The 22117-nt window shown below is 40.4% G+C and overlaps 1 protein-coding gene across 2 annotated transcripts in view; it reads left to right on the top strand.

Moving 5' to 3' along the window:
• The window catches only part of trps1 (trichorhinophalangeal syndrome I), a 167528-nt gene that overhangs the window by 26296 nt on the left and 119115 nt on the right, over positions 1-22117 (top strand). For both annotated transcript variants that reach the window (XM_084739336.1, XM_084739335.1), the window contains exon 2: positions 8708-9179. In XM_084739336.1, the coding sequence (XP_084595462.1) occupies positions 9167-9179 (13 nt within the window). In that variant the 5' untranslated portion in view covers positions 8708-9166. The remainder of the gene's footprint in view (positions 1-8707; positions 9180-22117) is intronic.

Genomic DNA, 22117 nt, shown 5'->3' with positions numbered 1-22117 from the left:
AGCGAGCAATTGCTGAAGTATGGGGATAAAATCAATATACATGACATCTAAAAACAAGCGAATACCCATCAGAAATTAAAGCCCTCATATCTGTCTGTCTGTCTGTCGGGTGATCTGTTTGTTTGTATTGATACAAGATAAAGCTCTATTAGTACACGCGAAGATCAGCGTTGTGTATTTGGAATCCAAACAACAAAAACCGACTGAAATAATCCATTTCAGATGGAACAGTTGAGTTGAATATGAAACAATGTGCACTCTGTGCTCTAATTGGTGGAACATGGAGCTTAACTCTGTCTACATAACATCTAAAAACGCAGCGAGACACATCAAAAAGGCCTTTCAAAGACAATCATTTTCCCGGGGACGGAGGGGAAAAATCACTGAAAGACGAGGAAGAAACAAGCATAATTAGTTTGACCACCATGTCATTCGAAACAGCATTAGCAATAACAAATCAGAAAACAATAAAAGATGAGAACAAAGATAAAATATAGCCGCAAGCGGCAATTTGCGGGTTCTAACCTGTTCCGCCCCAAAACCAGCCACCGTGACCCCCACCACCCAGCGTGACCCTCATCTGCCGTAGCGCAAGACGTTCCCCACCCTGTCCCCGAAAGCTCCAAGCGACACATACTCTTTCCAAGTCACACATTTCTTGAAATGGGGTTTTCAGCCAGCCTGCACGCTAATGACATTTGTGGTATACTTTCACACAGAGACTCCATTTGAACATCAAAACATACATTGAAATTGTACCTATCGATGTGTATTTCAAAGTTTCAATAGGTATTTTAATGTTTAAGCAATCACAGTTCCACGATCATGATCATTTTGGGAGAAATGTGGAGATAATAATGGTTGTGTATGGGAGAGGCTGTAAAATATTCTGTAATGCTAAAGACACAGATGTGAGTGTACTATTATGATTTGACCTAAATGAAGGTAAGTGAAAGTTCAGACAGGAAGACCATCTCTTTATCTCAAAGCCACTTCTCTGTTTTCCAAATTTGACCGTGCTGTGACACACAGACGATTGGCCGAACGGCTGGAGTCGATTTAGCCAATCGCCGGTCGGCAATGGCACAGTCAAATTTAAATACAGCAAGAAAAGGCAGAAACTGAGCCAAAAGTTCCTCTCAAACTCCAACTGTTTAAACTGTGCTGTGACACACAGACGATTGGCCAAATGGCTGGAGTTGATTCAGCCAATCGCCGGTTGGCAATGACACAGTCAAATTTAAATACACCGAGAAAAGGCCTCCAACTGTTTAAACTGTGCTGTGACACACAGAGGATTGGCCGAACGGCTGGAGTTGATTCAGCCAATCGCCTGTGTGTCACAGCACAGTCATAAATACACCGAGAAAAGGCAGAAACTGAGCCAAAAGTTCCTCTCAAACTCCAACTGTTTAATGAAAAACCGTAAGTGCTACAGCTACAAAAAGCACACCGTCGGCGAGAGGACGGGATGCGGATCGCAAAGGTGTAAATTTCATTTCTGTGGTGTGAAAAATGAGGCCAGAGCCGCGATGGACATGACTGGAACGGTCTGCTTTCTTCCTGAAATTTGGGCTCTCGCTTAACATGGGAGCGAATGGGGCAGGTGGTCGGACTTGTTGTCGTTTCAGACCACCTGCAGCCAAAACCCTCAATCCGTTTTCTTCGGGGGTCGCACCTCTGCGACCGGAACGGCTTTTCCTACAATTTGGTGTACAATTTGTGTATGTAGAGTGAACGATGCGGCCGCACCGGCGAGTTTAAGAGAAAATTTCTTGATGATTTCAGAGGTGCTGTGCACTCTAGCGATGACATCACCCACTCTAAGTTGCAACATTCCACGCAATACACACCCATTATAAATTCTGAGAAGGGCTGAAAATTTCATGATTTTTAAACAGCTGGTGTAGAAAAACTAAAAGAGATATGGAAAATACGAATCGGTCACTGAAAGTCGACGGCAATGTCAACGTTTCAGGGTTGGAACGGAGTTTCTACGTGAATGTATGAGTTGGTGAAGCGTGGGTGAAGATGAGTGAGTTTGAAGGATTTTCTCATCCACTTCCATTATAACCAAGTTTCAGAAAACACTGAATATTTTGGAAAGTTTGAATGGTATTAAAAGGTTGAATCATATGTAAAAAGTCAAGGAATGGCTGAACACTTTCCAGAGTTTCTAGCTGAAAGTATGAATCGGTAGTTACCGTTTGAAAAAGGTGATTTTTGAAGATTCCCTCATTCATTTTCAATGGGAAAATGGTTTGGGAAAAAACGGGAATATCTGGGAATGGCGGTGGCGCCCCCTATGTGCCAATCTCAAAATCTTTTTCATGGGTGTGCTTCCAAATCTCATTGTGGACCTACCCACCAAGATTGGTGATGATAGGTCAAAGGGTGTGGGAGTTATCGCCAATCGATTCTAAGCTCCACCCACAGCGAAGATTCATCGGTCCGTGGCGGCCGTGTTTTTTGACCAATCTGGCTCATTTGTAATAGAAATGTGTCTCGTCATCCCCCAAAGCCGTGTACCAAATTTGGTGTCGATGGAGTCAAAACTGTAAAAGTTTATTCATTTTACTGTTTTTAACATTATTGAAATTAGCAAAAATTCTGTAAGGGCGGCGTTCATGGTGCAAGAGGCTTTTTTGTAGAGGAACATCAGGAGGATGTGTGTGTAAAATTTCAAGTCAATAGCACTTGTGGTGCGGCGGGCACAGCCTTTCAAACTTAAACTCTATGTTATAGCGCCCCCATGAGGCCGATTGGGACCAATTTTTTTGAGCAATATTTGGATGTCATTTATAGTCCATGTACCAAGTTTCATGTCCCTAGGTCCTTCCGGACGGTTAATGACGAATAGGCCACGCCCACTTGCACCTATCAACATGGCACTCCAGATATTGGTTAATACCCACCCCTAGAGCATGCATACCAAATTTGGTGAAATTCCATCCAATGGTCTTTGAGATACAGATGTGTGGCATTTATAGCGCCCCCTATAGGCTGAGCTCAAAATGCTTTGGTAGGCAGCTGCCAAGTCTCATTGTGGACCTATCCACCAAGTTTGGTGATGATAGGTCAAAGGGTGTGGGAGTTATGGCCAATCAATTCTAAGCTCCGCCCACAGCGAAGATTCATTGGTCCGTGGCGGCCGTGTTTTTTGATCAATCTGGCTCATTTATAATAGAAATGTGTCTCGTCATCCCCCAAAGCCATGTACCAAATTTGGTGTTGATGGAGTCAAAATTGTAAAAGTTTATTTCACTTTACTGTTTTTCAAATTATGCAAATTAGCAAAAAATCTAGTATGACGGACCTTCATGGTCCTAGAGGCTTTTTTGTAGAGGACATTGAGCTGGACCTGTGTGTCAAATTTCAAGTCAATCAGACTTATGGTGTGAGGGGCGTGGCCTCCCCAAAAAGTCATTTTTAAGCCTTAATTACAGCGCCACCATGTGGCCGACTGGGCTCATGTTTTAATAAAAGTTGATGCACATCATTTCCAATCAATGGGCCAAGTTTCAGGTTTCTGGCTCATTCCAGCTCACGGGAATTTGAGCTCAAGCGGCAGACAACAAAAAATAATAATAAACCGGTACAATCTTAGAAGGGTTCTACCCCTTCGGGGTTAGAACCCTAATTAAAGGGCTTGTGTTTGATGGTAGAAATGATTGAAAATGAGTTTGAGCAGTGTATGTGTGTTAGCATGCATGTACAGTGTGTGTGTGTGTGTGTGTGTGTGTGTGTGTGTGTGTGTGTGTGTGTGTGTGTGTATTTTGGTGGCCGTGACACAGCTTAGCATGTGTAAATGAGTACGTGTGTGTGTGTGCGTGTGTGTGTGGAGAGTCAGTGAGTGGGTATTTGTGTGTAATCATGTACGTCAGGCCGTCATGAATGGTGTGTTTGAGACAGAGCGGAGTGTGGAGTTCCTCGGGCTGGACCAAATTGGAAACAGAAAAACAAACATTCTCTAGGAACCCCCGCTCTCCACCTCCTCCCCCACACTCCACCGCCCCCCCCTCCGCCCTCGTCTGCCGGCTAGTGGCGCAGTCCAACCTGTCTGGGACAATGTAACGGTCTATAGTCGGACTGGACCACACACATTCGTGGAGGGGGGTCGGAGGAGGAGGAGGCGGCTGTGGCGGTGGTGGTGGTGGTGGTGGTGGGGGGGATCTCAGCCACAATGACAGTTGGAAAAACAGACAGAAGAAGAAGAAGCATATGAAATTGACAGAGAGCTCAGTGATGGACTGATGGGAAAGACAGAGTGATGGAGGAAAAGTGAGACGGAGAGTTAAAAGTTGATGGACGTGAGAGGTGGAAATGGGAGAGACGGCAATGAAAGAATGAGATAAGTCATGGCGTGGAAATAAATAAAAAAATAAGGGGATAAGGAGAAAAACAGAGGGGCAGGGAAAGACAGTGATCGAGTAAATGAGTAAGCAGCAGCAGCTTGACTGAGTCAGAGCTCCACGGGGAAAATATTTAGAGTCACACTCACTCTTTTAAGAAAAAGAAAAACTTTTCTCTCCCTTTGCTTTTCCTGTTGCGAGTACTACTAATGAGTAAGTCGCCCTCCAGTTATTCTCTTTTCTTTTAGCCGTTCTTGAAGTAAATGTTCATACTTTCAGTTCTAATAGCTAATGCTATTATGTGGTCAATCATGTAATAACCGGAAGTGTGTGTGTGTTTGTGTGTGTGTGTGTGTGTGTGTGCGCACGCGCAGTGTAATTTCACAGTTAGGATTTTACAGCCTTGAAAACACATTGCAGCGAGTGTGATCTGTGTGTTTGCATTAATGTGTTAAGCAGCCATTTATGTTTATTTTAAGTAGTGAAATATCAGATGTTTTTATTGAAGACAATTTAAAGGAACAGTTGACCCCCAAATCAAGAAAATACATATCTTTCCTCCTACCTGTACAGCTGTTTATCCATCTAGACTGTTTTGGTTTGCGTTAAAGAGTTTTGGAAATATCAGCTGCAGCGATATCTGCCTTCTCTCCACTATAATGGAACGAAATTACAACTAAATGCCTTGTGGTGCTCAAAGCACCAAAAAATACATTTGAAAAACTCAACAGCAGTGCCTCTTTCCAGAAATCATGACCTGGTTGCTCAAGATTATTCACAGACCTTGTTGTGAGCAGTTTAAAGGAAGAACTATTGCTAAATGTATCACCATGTTAGCTAATTCAGTGGTGCTAATGGTGCAGCTCAGCCAAGGAGAACGCCATTAATGTTTACATCAGAGATCTCAATTTTTCTGAAAATCTACTTTTTTTTTTTTTTTTAATTTCTATTACAAAAAAAAAGCAAGCAGTTTCCAATCATTCTTTCAGTTAGCCCAGTATCAGACACAAACTCAGTAGCTCTTCTGTTTTTGTATTGATACCACTGATGAAAATGGCGAGCTGAGCAGTGTCAGTTTTGTCTGTGCTTTCATCAAGCGCAGAATTTGTGTTTTTATATCACTTTAATTTAATATCTTAAATTATAATGAAACTAGTATAAACAATAAATATAAAATTGGCCTGATTGTATTATATTTTTGGCCTGGTTTACATCCCACGCTGTCACGAGCACAAGCTTCTCCTCCATGAGTAGATGCACACTTCTTTCTGCGTGGTGATAACGATTTACGGGTGTAGTTTCGTAGAAAGAAATAGTTCCTGTGTGAAACCGCTCTCAACAAGATTTGATATCATCTCGAGTAACCAGGTGATGATTTCTGGAAACAGACATTGCTGTGGAACTTTCCAAATATATATATATATAATTTTTGGCACTTTGAGCATCACAGCCTGAGCGCTATCTAGTTCCATTACATTAGACAGAAGGCAGATATCTCTGTGGCTGATATCTTCAAGACTCAGCAACTTACACTAAAACAGTGTAGCACTACAGTTGAATGGATTTTGAGTTTAGGGTGAACTGTCCCTTTAAGGTTACCTGGGGACACATGATAGGTTTCATCTTTAATGTAAAACCACTCTTTTCGAAAGCATGTTTATATCCTCAAAAACTGTTTTAAGATGGGAGGATCTTTCTTTAAATGACTCATAATTTCAGTAAATGACTCATAATGTTCTTTACTTTTCATGCCAGCAGGCCTTTTGTTTTTTTTCCTCTCAAACAGATATCCCTTTTTCAGATAATGACAAACTGCAGCTCTCAAGTGGCTGCTACGTTAATTTTGTATCTATAGTCCAAACAAAGTTAGAACTGCATGTGGATGTGGTCAGGACCGCACTGCACCAGGTGAACCACTGAACAGGTATCCTGGGATATGAAAGCCCTTCCTTTGCGTCTAATCCAGCTCTTTTACTGACTTGTGTACTCACTCTGCATTTCACTGTAAAAAAAAAAGTCATACAGGGCTTTTGTAGAATCAATCTTTTCTCATTAACTCCTGTTAAAGATATAAGCCAGGTTGTTTTTTTCATTTACCCGGTCAGACAAGTAGGTCAGAAATCTACTTACCCAAAGTCAAGTTTTACTTGCCTCTGACCAAATTGGCTTAATTATTAGCGCTTATCAAATAACAACATAGACTAAAATTAATTGTCATCTTTAATTGAGGGCAGCAACATCTATAAAATGCTTGAAAAGCGTAAAAACTCCCACTTTCTGAAAGTCCAAGGTGATGTCTTTAAATGTTTTTTTTCTAAACCCATACATACACATACATATACAGCTTAATATGATAATAAGTGGAGTAAATAAGGAAATCTCCATATTTAAGAGGCTGAAAACTTTTTGCTATTTTTGCATAAAAGATAGTAGTAAGTGGTTATCAAAGTAGTTTAATAGTTTCATTCTTTTCACCACTTGTTGGGTTGGGCAAGTGACTTACTAGATTTACTGGCCTGACGTGGCATTTTACTTGACTAATTCAAGTCAATGTAACTTAAAGTTTTCCTTTAACTTGTCTGTTGACTTGAAATGATGAGTTGAATGATTGCAGTCTACAGAGCTCAATCAATGCATTAAATTAAGTCTCTACAGAGACATGATCAGCAAATTGGCAGACTTCCCATTATGCATTGTGTGAGAGTTACAGCTCCACTGAGACCCAACAGGAGCAGCTGATGGTGTTAGTTCTTTGTTTGAAGTGAAGAACTGACTTTTCTAACTGAGAAAATGTTAAAGGAAAGCTTATCATCAATGGGCCGAGGAGTTGTTGTGTCAACTTAATATCTTGAGCTTATTGACCCTGTTTTCTCAAGTACAGGTGAATGAATATCAAGTTAATTTGACTGGAGAAGTTTAACCTCGACTTGTTTTCCCAAATTCACTCAGCTTAAAATTTTAAGGCAACCTGGACTCTTTTAATACTTTGAAGTTAAGACAAATATTTCTTTTTTACAGTGTTCAGGGGCAGTAGCGCAACTAGTCATAGAAATATTAAGTTCTGTTGTATCCAAAGAAATTGGTTTTATATGCACAGAAGATAAAACAGTGGCTTTATAAGCGATGAAGAAACAAGTTCCAAATATAGACTATGCTCTGAAGTGTGTGTGTGTGTATGTGTGAAGACTTTAAACTTGTTTCTTATCCACCGCTGATACACACACACACACACACTCACACACACACACACTACTCAGACTGACCCAAGGAAACTGGCTTTGTATAAATACAGACTCAGATTTAGATTTGCGGTGAGAGAGAGAAAGAGGCAAGACGGATGGAAAGAAGAAGAAGGGGTGGCACACACAGACACACACACAGAGAAGAGAGGAGTGGTACAGACAGAGAGGGTGGGGTGATTTTTGTGGTTGGGGCAACAAAAGGGGGAACTGAGAACTGGAGAGCCTGACATTTAACACTAGAATTACCGAATAAAGAGAAATACGATTGTCAACGGTCACAGCCACTGGAGATTTAATACCCAACGATGAATTTATTTATTAATCCCTGGAAATTGCTCATTGATGACTGCCCCGTTCTGATTCATGAAGCGATCAATATTGAAATGGAGTGAATAATAATTATCGAAATGCAGAGAAAGAGAGCTACCACAGGCTGTAATTGTTTTCTAATTTGAATTAATTCCTCGTGGTATTATTAGTGGCTTTTTTGTCACCAATTTATTGGCAGCACACTGTAGTGAACACTTAATTTACACACTAAGTATTTTTAGCTGATTGAGTGTGTTACCACCAGTGTCTCTTGTTTTGTAGATGGCTGTTATTAGACTGCACCAACTTCTGTAATTCCACGCACATACACGAGCTGGTTGTAAGGAAGTGTTTGCTATAAATCGAACATGGCCTTCCTCGCTGCAAGTGTTTGAAAAGGCACACAGATTTAATTGCAGATTTTAGAGACAAATAGGAAGGGAAAAAACAGGTTTCCTTTACATTCCTTTGTCACCGGTTGATGTTTGTATGGAATACATTACCAGGCCTTAAAACAATCTTCACATGTGGAAGGCGTTGTCAGCTGTCAGCTACAGTGATAAAACAAAATTGGTACAATTAGAGAGTTTGACTGGCTGAGGGTCTCAGCGGGGCACTAAATATTTTTTCTTATTGTGCACCTTTGATCAGCCGGTCAATTTGGATGTCTAAAGTCTGCACAAAATTGTTTCCCGTACACCTAAAATATGAAGAAAATGTCTGAAGTCTGGCCCCAATGGCTTCCAGTAAACGCTGCAGAATGTGTTCATTTCTAACGTTATTTGTCCTCCTGTCATTTTCCAGGTTGTTAAAGTGATGGTGGACTCTGACAACCGTGACTGAGGACCTGAACCAGAACCAAAAAAAAACAAAAAAAAAACAAGACTGGACAGCAAAGAAGGGCAGCCTGCATAATACTTCTGACACGGATCTACAACACTCTTGATCAAACTCAAAGCTGTATTGGCCAGCTGTTACACATAAGAGGAGCAACAGCCCTGGACCAAAGGTAGCTGATGCTGAGTGGAGTTTAAGACCTTTTGCTCCGGAGTTCACGGACCTGTGTGGAGTTACGTGGACCTGATAAAAAAATGGTGGGATATTAGTTTGGGCCTGACACCTGGTTTCTGCTTCCCATTATTGTGTGGAGTACTGAGGGACAGTAGCCGGACTGTTGGCTGCTGCTGGACGGACCTTTGCGGTGCTGGGTCGAATCGAACTAATGCCAAGGACAGGAGTCAGCCATGATGTTTTTATAACCTGATGAACAGCAGAGGTAGGACATCGTGTTTTTTAATCCAATCAATTGTTGTTTTTTTGTTTTTTTTACCGTAATTCCTCCTTATTATGGATAATAAGTTTAATACCATTATTATCTCCATCACAAGGATTATGTGACATAATTCATTTGATTAAAATCAAATAATTAAACAACTTTAAATTTGTCAAATTTGTTAAAATTGTCTGCATGCTCCAGTAAAATTTAGTAATTGAAGGTGGGATCATGTCCCTCGTTATTAAATTGCAGTTTTTAAAATATTAGTTTTATTTAAAATAAATGTTTAGTGATCCTAATATTATTTAATGACACAATTATTCTTATTTATTAGAAATTACTCAAAACGTTAATAATCATTGATCTCTTTTCAGTCAGTAACATCAGTTTCTGTTTAGTTTTTACCACAAAGACATATATTCATCTCTAGAATTAGCTTTACTTTTTAAGTATTACTCTTAAAATAAAAATGTATTGCAATATACAACGTTAGAAGGCTATGTTTGTGGTGTGTGTGTGTGCATTTTTGTGTGGGCGTGCTTGAGAGCATGTTTTTTTAATGTTTATCTGTTTAGCCGTTAAAAACAGTTGAACACAAAACTACAGGCATTGTTTGTTCATATTGAAGAAAAAAGTTTTGAACGGCATCTCTGCCTCTCAGAGCTCGACCAGCTCGCGGGGCTCAGTAGATCGGCATTATTACCTTTGCATGAGATGGTTTACTGAGACTAAATGACTGGCTGATAAAATGGCGTTCATGCAGAGCTACTCTGAGAAGAAGTATTATGAAAAAGTGCTCTTAGTCATCTCTGTTGGAGGAAGTGACTGTGTGCGTTGCCTCAAAATGCTACCCATGCTGTGGTCTTCAGGTTTAACTGCTGCACTTGTGAGGGCGGAAAGCTGTTTGTATGATTATCATGCACATTCAGAAAAAGCTGAAGAATGTCTGTGACATTATAAACATTAAAGAGTGATTGATGAGCGATCATGCCTACGTCGTTGCACCCCGGTTCAGTAAACTTCGTTAGGAACAGGGCTCGTTAGTTCCTTGCACTCAGTAAAGTTTAGTGGTAGCGACTTGGTCAGTTGTTTGAAGGGTAAGATCGTATGTACTGAGAGCAAAATATGTAAGTAATTGTTACCAGCCGTGTCTTGTAAACTGAACCCCTCTGACATAACTGTTGACTTTGCTTTGCAAATACGGCGAGCTTTACTACACCATGACAGTGGTAGTAATATTGATAAATACCATTGGTTTTAATGTATCTAACAGAAGAAGACAATCTGCTAGGGAGGTGAAAGTGATAGTAGGCCTGTAATTACAGAAGGACGATGTATAGCTGCATGTTTTTTCACCCATAAATGTAGAGCTTTTGTTTAGTTTGAATTAGTGCTGCATTATTTTCATGATTGATTCATCTGTTTATATTTTTGACGAGCTGTTTTGTCCATAAAATGCAACAAAATGGTGAAAAATGAGATAATTGTTTTGCAAAGCCCAAAGTGACATCCCTTAATGTCTTGATCTGTCCACAACCCAAAGGTATTCAGTTTACTTTCACAGAGGAGTAAAAGGAAATCTGAAAATACTCACACTTGAAGAGGTGAAATCATAGAATCTGGACTTTTTTTCTTTTAAAAAAAAAAAAAGATTCAAAATGATTATTTAATAATTAAAATATTTGGTGATTAATTTAATAATTGACAACAAAGTCATTAACTTAACTTACTTTGCAGCTGCACTTTGAAAACAATCATGTTTTGTGAGATGTCTCCAGCGTTTGAATTGAACAGGCCAGGGTTTCTGTTGCTGCATGCATTCATGCATTTGAAAACACACACACAGTTTATTGTACTACAGGAAATGCAAATACATACAGTTGAGGTTATTGTGTAAGTGTGTGCACAAAGCTGCAGTGGTTTGTGGTGTAGGATACATTATAATAATAGGTGTGTGACCATTCTTTTGTTTCTGTTGAAATTCTCTGTGTCAAACTGCATCTATGTGTTAACAAGGCTGTGTGTCTGTTGAGTTGGAAAAATCTTTTACTCTTATGTGAGACAGTGCATGAATTTTTATCGAATTTTGCAGAAGTGTTAAAGTAGTGATGTGTGGCATGATGCACTTTTGACTCACCATATTTTGCTGGATCAGACTGTTGTAAAGCTGCATTTTAGGTGCACACACAAACATAGACAGACAATTTGTTCAGGACGGCTTGATTTTTTTCCTAGGTCATCAGTTGTACCAAGTGTACACACACCCACACGCACAACTGCTGTGTTATCCTCCTACACCTGTGTCAAAACACACGCTGAAGTGCTCTATGTCTGTTTCCTTTCTCTTTCTCGCGCACACACTCATGCCTTCTTTCTTGCTGTCTCGACAGTTTTCATTGTGAACAGTTTCAGCCGAAGTTAAAAAAAAAAAAAAAAAAGTGAAAACTGTCCACAGTGACATGTCTGTATTATCCAAAATAACTGGGATATTGTTTCTGGAAAGAGATCGTTGAGTTTCACAAATACCACTTTTCAGCGTGTCGACACAAAATTCCATTCACTGTAGTTATATTGGGGTGGTGGCAGAAGTCTTAAAGGAGAATTTCCCCAAATTTCCTTAAATCAAACTTGAACTCTTGGTAAGGTAGAATGCCACCAGGGCAAAGTTGGAAAATAAGTATTTTTTCTCTGTGTCTCATTAAGCACACATGTCAAACTCAAGGCCCGTGGGCCACATCTGGCCCAGATACAATTATATACGGCCCCCGAGATAATTTCATGTGTCTATTATGAATGACCCGCTGGTAAATAGCACTCCCACTACTCATACTACAAATCCCACAATGCACCGCAACAGCTGCCACGCAAGTCAAGACCTGTGCACCAACCCCTCCTCCCGCTGCTTTAATGACACACTGATCAGTGGTCAGCGGATGAATGCATCGGTCAACGCTTTTATAGTGACACTTAGCCCCCAAAATTAATGGCCAAACGAAAAGTGGACTTTGAAAACAGGGACTTTCAAAGCAGGTGGGAGGCAGAGTACCTGTTTGTCGACATCGGAGGTATACCTGTGTGCCTAATGTGGACGTAATTAAAGAATATAACATAAGATGGCACTATGAGACATAACATCAGGACAAGTACAAAACCCTGGACACACAGCAGAAGCTACAGAAGGCAGAAGAGTTTAAAAAGAGTCTGGCGTCACAGCAGGCTGTGTTCACAGAAGCAAAATCACAAAGTGAAGCTGCCGTGAAAGCTAGTTTTATAGTGGCAGAAGAGATCGCCAAATCAGCCAAATCAGCCAAATCAGCCAAATCAGCCCAGCCATTTACAGAGGGAGAGCTTTTGAAGCGCTGCATGACTAAAGTGGGCAACGTCTTGTGTCCAGACAAAAAGCAAGCATTTTCAAATGTAAGCCTCTGCAGATATACTGTTGCTGATCGGATATGTGAGCTTAAATATTCTGAGCTGAAATATTCTCATTTTGCTTTATGTTATTGTTGAAGAAAAAAAAATGTTTTAAATTTTATTTATTTGATTGAGGAAAAAGTTGTTGCAGTCTTGCTGTTCAAATTCATATTTCTGAATAAAACAGTCAGTTTTAGACTGTTCACTAAAAGTTAATCCTGTTTGGCCCGCAACTTTATTTTAAATTTTGGCCCCTTCTGTGATGGAGTTTAACGCCCCTCCTTTAAAAGCATAGTTTGTATTATTTAAAGGTCGTATGAGGAACTTACCGAGAGTTGGTGTATAACTACAGTGGATGGAGGTCAACACAACCCCAGTTTGGAGAAGCAGAGAGGAAGCTAAGCAATGAATTGCTGTGGACAGGGTCAGCAGAAAAATATATTTTACCTACTTAATAAAGGTCCACCTAAAACAAATCTTTATCAGTTTATGTGTGCTGTATTGAGAATATTTTCACAGCTTAAACTTGTCATCAGACAGACTTTTTTGATGGGAAACTGGTTGGTTTGGAGAGAGCATATAATGTCAAACTCCATAGGCAAAATAAGTTGTTTTACCTCCCCCGAACTTGGGAGTTGCTGGTCTACTGCTGGCTTGTTTTGATAGTTTATTTGTCTTAGTGTGTAACTTAAATGAGTCTGATAATATATATAAATAATATAGTCACACAGTAACAAAAACAAACTAACAGGTTGAAGCAGCGGTAGACCAGCAACTCCTGTGTTCTGCAAGGTAAAATTACTGATTTCACCTATGGAGTTTGGTTAGTTTGGAGAGAGCAATAGTTGCCTTATTCTGTTTTTTAAGCAGCTAAAATACCTTTTTTTTTTTGCTGACCCCATCCACAGCAGTACATTGCGTAGCTTCTGTGCTGGTGGTCTTTGCTTCTCCTAGGAGTGTGCTGACCAGCATCTATGGTAGGCAATACACTGACTGTGGATAAGTACCTCATACAACCCCACTTCAAATAATCCGAACTATCCCTTTAAGATCATTTGTGGTGAGTTTCATTGGCTCACTTTGTCTATGTGTGTGTCTTCATGCTGTGTAGTTGTATGAATGTCTGTTATTTCAGTGTGTTTATATAGATAAATGATTAGTGCAAGCCTGAGTTTATGGCACTGGGTACATACGCATGAGGCCTTTGGCGCACATGTGTGTATGCGTGTTTGTATGTGTGTGTGTTTGTGTATGTTTTTCATTATGTGGTATGGTGGCTTTGCTTGGTGATGTTATTCAGCAGGGCGGATTGCTTTGAGCTGCTTGATGCTTTTAGCTGTGGTCTGTGTGTGTGTGTGTGTGTCCAACTGTGTCTATGTATGTGTGTGTTTGCATGCCTTCAACTGTGTATATGCACATGTGCACGCTTGTATGTGCACATGTGTGTGTGTGTTGTGGTATTTTGTAGTCTTTGATGTGCTCGTACAAGTCAGATTTGGCAGATTTTTTTTTTTTGGAGTTTTGGAGGAATGTTGAGTAGAGACAATTCAGTCAGGCCCACAAGCAAGTTTGACTCTCATGCTGCACACAAACACACTTACAAACACACACATTACGAAGACATTCAGTTTATTTCTGAGATGTAGTCTCCCACAAATGAGTTTCGCTCCTCTGACTGAGGCAGTGTGTGAACCTCTGTGTTTTTTCTGTCAGTAGGTCTTCCTTTCTTTCTGTGTCATCCTCACAGTGTCTCTGTGTGTCGCCCTGGCTCTTCCTCACGCACGTAAATACCCAAAGTTAAAACTGGGTTCAGTAGAAAATGTGTGAATGTATGAATGTGAGCTACCTGTTGACCTATTTACACAAAATGGGTCAGCAGGTTGTTCATTGTATATGTGATGAGCTCATTTTCTCACAACTTTACAGCAGGATGTACTGCTGACATCTCACACAGACACACACACACACACACACACACACACACACACACGCACACACACTCTCAGGTTTTTGTGTCATTATTTCATTCTGTACGTGTGTGTGGGACAACAACAAAAACCCATTCATCATTATGTACGGAGGGCATTAAACCTCTGCCTCTTTGACACGTTTACACACACACACACACACACACACACACACACACACACCTACACACACACACAGCAGATTTTTCTCCTTGTCACCTGAATCCCAAACAACAATTCATTCATATTAATTCCAGTTAAGACTTATTAATTATGCAGACAAGGATTAATAAAAGAGGTGTCACCAGCTGTCATGGCAATTAATGACTTAATTTGTTGGTTTGTTAATGATTGACTTGTTTAAAGGGCACAAAATCAATCAAAGATCAAAGTGACAGATGTTTGCGTGTGTGTTTAATTCTCTGCGTGGGGTTTCTTTGCGGAGTGGCTGTCTGTTTACACTCTGTTATTATAGTTATTTCTAACTGGTATGGAATTGAGGCAGCAGACTTTCTTGTGTCATAACAATTATCTTCTTTTGGTTTGTCAGTAATATATTAATTACATGTAGGGTGGCCACCCAAATTCATTAGCAACCAGCTTCCAAACATTTGTTTACAACAAACACAGTTGTGATGCTCTCAGAAGTGGAAGGACGGGTTATTGAATTACAATAACCATCATGAAATGCATCATCACTGTGTAATGTTTGTCACGGTGTTTCATAAGGGGAATCTCCAAATTCAATCTGATTCTTTGGTGTCCAGTTTGATTCAGAATCTTGACTGAATGACTCAAAAAAAGGGCCATAATTTTCAGTCTCTCGCTCCGGTATACTGTAATTCCAAACTATTTACTGGTGTCCTCATTCCATGGAAATGCAATATGAAAAATAACTGGCAATTAAGATAAATGGTCTGCAGCCTTTTTATTTTACAAAGTTAACTGCATTAATTATTGAATTAATCAGTTTGAAAGCCTCTTACAGTCTCCTGCCTGTATGATAATTTCAAAATGAGGTGGAGATACAGTGCTCTGCTGTGTTGTTATTAACATTATGTCTCCAGCAGCCTCTCTGCTGCACTGTTAGTGGGCTGACAAAAGCCGTGGCTGGAGGCATTATTCCTTTGGGTTGTCTGTCCGTATGTACGTATATACATCCTTCTGTTCCATTCTTGTGAACATGATATCTCAAAAGTGCATTGAGGGAATTTCTTCAAACTTGACACAAATGTCCACTCGGTCTCAATGATGAACTGATTAAAGGTCACTATGCACTCAACATCTGTTTAGTTTGTGTGAATATGATGTCTCAGGAACACCAGGGTGGACTTTCTTCAAATTTTGAGCAATCGTTCACCTGGATGAAATTATTAGAAGTTGGAGGTCAAAGGTGAAGGTCACTATGACATCGTGATGTTCAGCTCTCTATCAGTCCTCTGTACAAGCAGTCTCTAAATGAAGACAGCTGATTACTGCTCTTCTCCGTTTCGGTAGTCTCTGGGTGATGGGGTAGAAAGTATTCACAATATTCATCTTGCAAAGGTAATTATTTAGACATTAAATCAAAACATGCTTGCAACCACTGCCTTTTGTAAAGATGAATTACAAGCTATGATTACAATATAACTCTAGCATGTGTTCACTGTAGACAGGTGCTGCACCGCCCTCACAGTTGAATTCCGCCTTTTTTGTTCCGTCGACATCACATTATTGACTAGTATGAAGAAAATCAATTTTGACACCCGTGAACTGATACAGATGTCCGCAATTGTGTTATATCTAAGAATCAGTTTTTTCCTCCCACCCTTAATTGTCTCTAATGTATTGATTACATTGCATTTTTTATTAGCAACCAGCCTCAAAACCTGGCATTTGGTTTCAACAAACAGTTGCAAGGCTTTTAGGGGTTAAAGAGGAACTTAAACCATAATGCAGTGCATTATGTTCATCACCATGTGGCGTTTATCACAGTGTGTCACATTTTATAGCCGTCCTTAGTAGGAACAATGCCTAATGATCAACTTTTCATTCAATTTATCCAGGTAATAAAATTTGCTTTACCCAATAATGACTGTACTTTGGCATGTTTAGTTCCCAGACTCAGGCCAAATCCATTATGAATGACTTTACCTCGGTCTATGTATATGCATGCCTCTTCTGAATCTTGGGCCAAGCACATGGGGTGCTTGAGTCCCAAAGCGAGCCACAGTACCACTTACTGGAGCTCATTCTCAGTCCAGATTGGCCCCAAGTTTGCAGCCCTTAAACCTTGTCAAATCTGGCAGCCATATATGGGCCAGACCTGCCTCATATTTGGCGGGAACAGTCAACTAAGTGCTGGGCTGACTGTGCTAACACTCAGCACAGTCAGACTAATTTGGCTTCTGATTAGCTCCGTGATTGATAATCAGTCAGTGTAACGTTGCATTAGCTTGTTGGCAATATTATCCTCCAGCTTACAGTGTGTCTAAGTTAAGGTACTTTGCTGGATGGATGAAATGTGAACACTAATGCAGGCAAAATTGCATATACTACACAAGTCATTTCGAGACACATATAGTGAATATAACAGAAAGATAAACTTGTAGTACATATATTTACTTTAAAAACAAAACATTGACTCTGTCCTTATTTGTATAGAGGAATTGCTATGATACATCAAACTATGGGAAAAGCTAATTCAGATGTTAAAGGGATAATTCAGATTTTATTGAATTGGGGTTGTAGCGGGTTGTTATCCATAGTCAGTGTAATACCTACAGTAGATGTCGGCACACAAGGGCACACCTCCAGTTTGGAAATGCAGCCACCCTGGAAGCCAAGCAATGTACTGCCTCCGCTGTGAAACTGCTGTGACATACTACTACTTCCTCGATCTGTTAGTCTGTTTGTGTGACTTTTGTGAATCTAAACTAACCCCTTTAAACATGGAAGTCACAAAATAATCCAAAGAAAACTAATCCAACGTGGCAGTGAAAGACCAGCAACTCCTGTATTCTGCGAGGTAAAATGACTGTTTTTGCTTAAACAGCTCTGAAATTCACCCTCTCCTCCCATCCACCTGTTAGTGCACTTTGTCTTCAGGGACAGCTCAGCGCAGCCAAACCTGACTGGCATTTGTTGGCTGCTCTGTTTGTTAATTTTCCAACGCTGGTTTCGAGGGTGCTTTTTTTAGTCCAGCTTTTCTAGGGGAAAAAAATCCATTAATCAGATTAAGAATGGTAACTAGGCAAAGCAGGGGCAATGGACCCAGCCTAGTTTTTGTAGCTTCTACCGATTTGTCTTCCTCTCTGTCTGTGTCTGAATTTGTAGCAGCGTTGGGGTTGAAATCCATTAATCAGATTAGGGTAGCGACTGACCACATAGCTAGAGGGAGACCAGACCCCAACTAGTGGTTCAGGATTTCAGTGTTATTATACCACAGGATTACACTCCAAGCCTGCTCCTTGAGTGTGTGTTTGCATATGTGTGTCTGAGGCATCCGTCGTATGTAAGTCTGTGGATCACGGATGTTTGTAATTCTGTGTGTGTGAGTGTGAGTGTAAGACTCCAACATAGTTAGAGGGGTAGTTTGGATTATTTTATATAGGATTACTGCCGGGTTTGTACCAGCATGGAAGCTATGCAATGTACTGCTGTGGACAGGGTCTGTGTCAGTTTAAGCGTACACTATATTAAGAATATTTTCACCACTTTACTTGGCCATCAGACAGCCTTTTCTGATGGGAAAGTGCTGTTATAGAATAATAACAAATATCACTCTCTCCAAACCAACCAAACTTGATGGGCAAAATCCTAAATTTTACTGTACATCACAAAACAAGGGCGTTGCCATTCTGCTACTTCCTTGATCTGTTAATTAGTTTGTGTTATGGTGTGACTTTGATGAATCTGGACCGACCTTTTAAAGCACCAAAGTCAGAGTAGCAACTCCTTTTTAAAGCAAGGTAAAATGACTGATTCAAAGTGCTACTTAAGTTAAGTGGTGAAAATATTCTAAGAATAGAGGACACTTAAACTGATACTGGTGTTTTTTCAAGTGGATCTTTTTTAAGTGACTAAAATACCTTTCATTGCTGACACACTCCACAGCAGTTCAGCAGTTGCTCAGCTTCTGCCCCAGTATTCCTGTTGCTTTTACGAACTAGGGGCATTTCGATCGCCATGTACTGTAGGTAATAGACTGACTATGAATAAGTACCTCAAACACCCCCACTTCAGATAATCTGAACTATCCCTTTAAGTTACCCTGGTTGGTGTGTTACTAAATTAGCACTCACACTTGCTTGAGTCTTGTAAATGAGTTTTTGTTAATTACTAAGACACACGCTACTTCATGCTTATCAAAGGCTTTCCCCCATTGTTTATACACTGTATATTTGTCTGTGTGCATGTTTGTGTGCGCTTCCCAAGTTATTAGAACTGCATATGTGTCCCTACTTGCTCCCACAATAACCAGTGCTACACCCATTTATCTACAAATTCACTCTTTAATGATGTTTGCTTGTGTGTGAGATTACCTGTTGGTGTTTGTGTGCGTGCAGCTTGCCTGTGTGTCTTCCTCTGGGTGTGCACAGACGTGGGTGTGTGTTTTTTTTGTTCACTTTGGCTACAACAGTGTGTTGTAGCCAACTGAACAAGTGTTAACAAGCTCTGTGCAGACTGTATTTATTTAATCCATATGCTGGTGGACTATACAGCTGTGTACTGCTGCTGGTATGTCTGGAAGGAAAAATCACTCTGCAGTCACAGCCTTGTCTGAGGTACAGAAATTACTGCCAAGTCAGTTTGAGTGTGGCTGCTTATATTGACAAAAACTCAACCTTTTCTGCTTATTTGAAAAAAAAAAAAGACTTGTTAGTCAGAGAAGTGACATGCCTTCACTGACGGTACTTGCGGATGTTCTCTGTATCACTGTGGTAACTTTCATCATTCACTTATATCCGGACATCATAGGAAGAGTCTGGCGGAGATCAGCCAACTTCCAGTTTTACATGCACAGTGGTTTTTATGGTTTACTTCACATTTTATAACATGTTGTCAGAATCTATGCAGATTTATGTGAGCCAGAGTCCACTGCTGAGGAAATGCAACAAAGACAGAGCGAGGCTCAGGCTGCTGCTGATAGTGTCGCTGCCAGTTCGGCAGCACCAGCTCGCTACCCGAGACGATAAAGACGGAGCTGCAGGGAGCTGACAGGCTAGTGGCTAGCGGTGGTGCTGCAGCTAGCAGCCAGCGCAACCACCTAAAGCAGCCAGGCTGCCTGGCAGCAGCAGAAAGACCCGCCAGAACAATAAAAACAGAGTAGCTGGGGGCCGACAGATAGTTCCAACTGGTAGTTTTTTCAGGTCCAGGTGCCCATCAAAGCCAAATACAAGTGAATCAGTCACCATGCTGCAGTGAGTTTCACAGTAGACTGCTGTGTTTGTTTGACTGTGTTGCCAATGCCAGTGCAGAGGGAGAGCTGCTGTGTGGATCAGTGTGGGCACAAAATTGTCATCAAAGATAAACAGGAAGAAATGCGCATTGCCAACAAGAACAAGAGAGATGTTGAGTTTATCTGTAAACAAAAGCTGTGTTTGTATGTCTGGCGATACATTATTTATTGATGTCATGATTGCCAATGCTAAATGTTTCTTTACAGTGCATCATGTTGTAAGCTGTGTCGTTGTTTCCCTCTTCTTCAGAAAGGAAGTTTTGCTCCCTGTGAGATGACTCAGTGTTGCTCTCTTTCTCTGCATCATGTCATACAGAAGTCACTTATTTGGTTTAACGAATCAATGCTGAGTAAGTCGACCTGGAAAATCGGACGTTTTTGACTCCAGCTGCTTTGAGTCCTGCGGATACGTTTGACTGCAATAACAAACACTGTTGAATTTGACTCCTGAATCCTTTCGGAGCCAATTGTCAGTAATGGAACATGAATTGTTCCATATTGTTAAGAATATTGGAGGACCTGCTGTGTCTTTGACTACAAGAGGAAAAGGGGACAATGAGACATCAGCAGAGGAATTGATTTAAATGCCTTCACAGAAAATAAAGCTGCAACTGAACGATTGCATGGGAAAACTTTTTTTTTAAGACATTATCACTGTTAATTGCCTTCAAATCGTTGGCAGCATACCATATTGATGGAAACACTTAGAAAGAGAGCACTAAATTGATTTGAGAATAAGAGACAGGGAGAGAGATACAAAACTGAATGTATCACCATGAGATTAATGTTGTGATGAGCACAAGGCAGACTTAATATGGAGGTGTCTGTGCTTTGTTTAGTTAAGATCTGCTGAAGCTTGGCATGTGATTCTGCCTCAGAACTGCTGCTGGTTCATTTGTCATGTGGTGGTGAGATTTAACTGAACACTTTGGTTTTAAGCCCACTGTTTCCCCTAGGATGACAGCTTTTGGGGGGGAAATTTCATCAAGTGTACATTTTTATTTACTTTTGCACCTAAGCTTACCAATATTGGTCTCGTTGAACCAGGACTAGTTCCTCTCTGATGGCCAAAATGGATCGAAGCCCGTCCTCCTGTGCTGGTTGGCGGGGGGGGGGGGGGGGGTTGCAGCTGTATCAGCAGGACAGCTGCTGCTCCGGCCAGGACCAGCTTCCCTCCCATCAGCTGCAGACGGTCTAGCAGCCTCGCCACCGTCACCTAAATTTAGGAAAAACAAATATTTTGGCCTCAGTTTCAGACATTTGAAGTCTGTTTCTTTGTTTTCAGATTATGTACATTAATAAACTGCTCTTGCTGGAATGAACTCAGAAGTGAGTTAGTATCTTAGCACTTCCTATTCCCTTGTCTCGAAGACATGGTTTTTTGAATGGGTTTTTCATGATTTGTCTGTGGTTAACACAAGCTGAAGAGATTTTTACATTTTCTTCAACATCATAAAATAGATCAGTAAATACCCTTACTGGATTTCTTGAAACTTTTATGTATCTTAAAAAAGGCGGTTGCTTACAAGTAGCTAAATGAGACTACGGTGTTTGTCACAGAGCTTATTTTTCTGCACAAATCCAAAATTCTGTGGAAAAATCCCACTGGCTTTTTGTGGGGGAAACCAGAGTTAACTATGTCATGTCATTCCTGCAGCACATTGCACCTCCAGTAGCATGACTTATCATTAAACATGAGTAATTATTTTCACTTCGCCTGTCTCTCCTCTGATTCACTCTGTGTGTGTGTGTGTGTTTGTTTCATTGCCCTCTCCTTCCCAGATCACAATTCTCCTTTAATTTCCCTGATTTCTGACAAATATTCACACTTTTTTTTTTCCTTTTCATCATCACAACCTGTTTCTGACAGTGTACAGTGTATATGAACCCTTTATAACTTCAAACATCTACTGTTTCCAGTTGGATGACAATACAGCTGCACAAAACTAAACTTCCTAAGAACACTTCCCATTTCTTAAGGGGAGGTTTTTGTTTTTTTGTCTTTTTTTTTTTGAAAAGTGCAAACTTTTTCTTTTTCTTTTTTTTTTTTAAATCTGCCTTGTCAATTTTCTTTTAGGGGCAGAGGGAAAGACTAAACCACTGAGGAAAACTTATGA

This window comes from Lutjanus erythropterus, chromosome 16 (genome assembly GCF_056507025.1).
Source record: "Lutjanus erythropterus isolate fLutEry1 chromosome 16, fLutEry1.hap2, whole genome shotgun sequence".
NCBI classification, from domain to species: domain Eukaryota; kingdom Metazoa; phylum Chordata; class Actinopteri; order Lutjaniformes; family Lutjanidae; genus Lutjanus; species Lutjanus erythropterus.
Note: the sequence above shows the minus strand (reverse complement) of the source record. Positions and strands in the feature narration are given on the sequence as shown.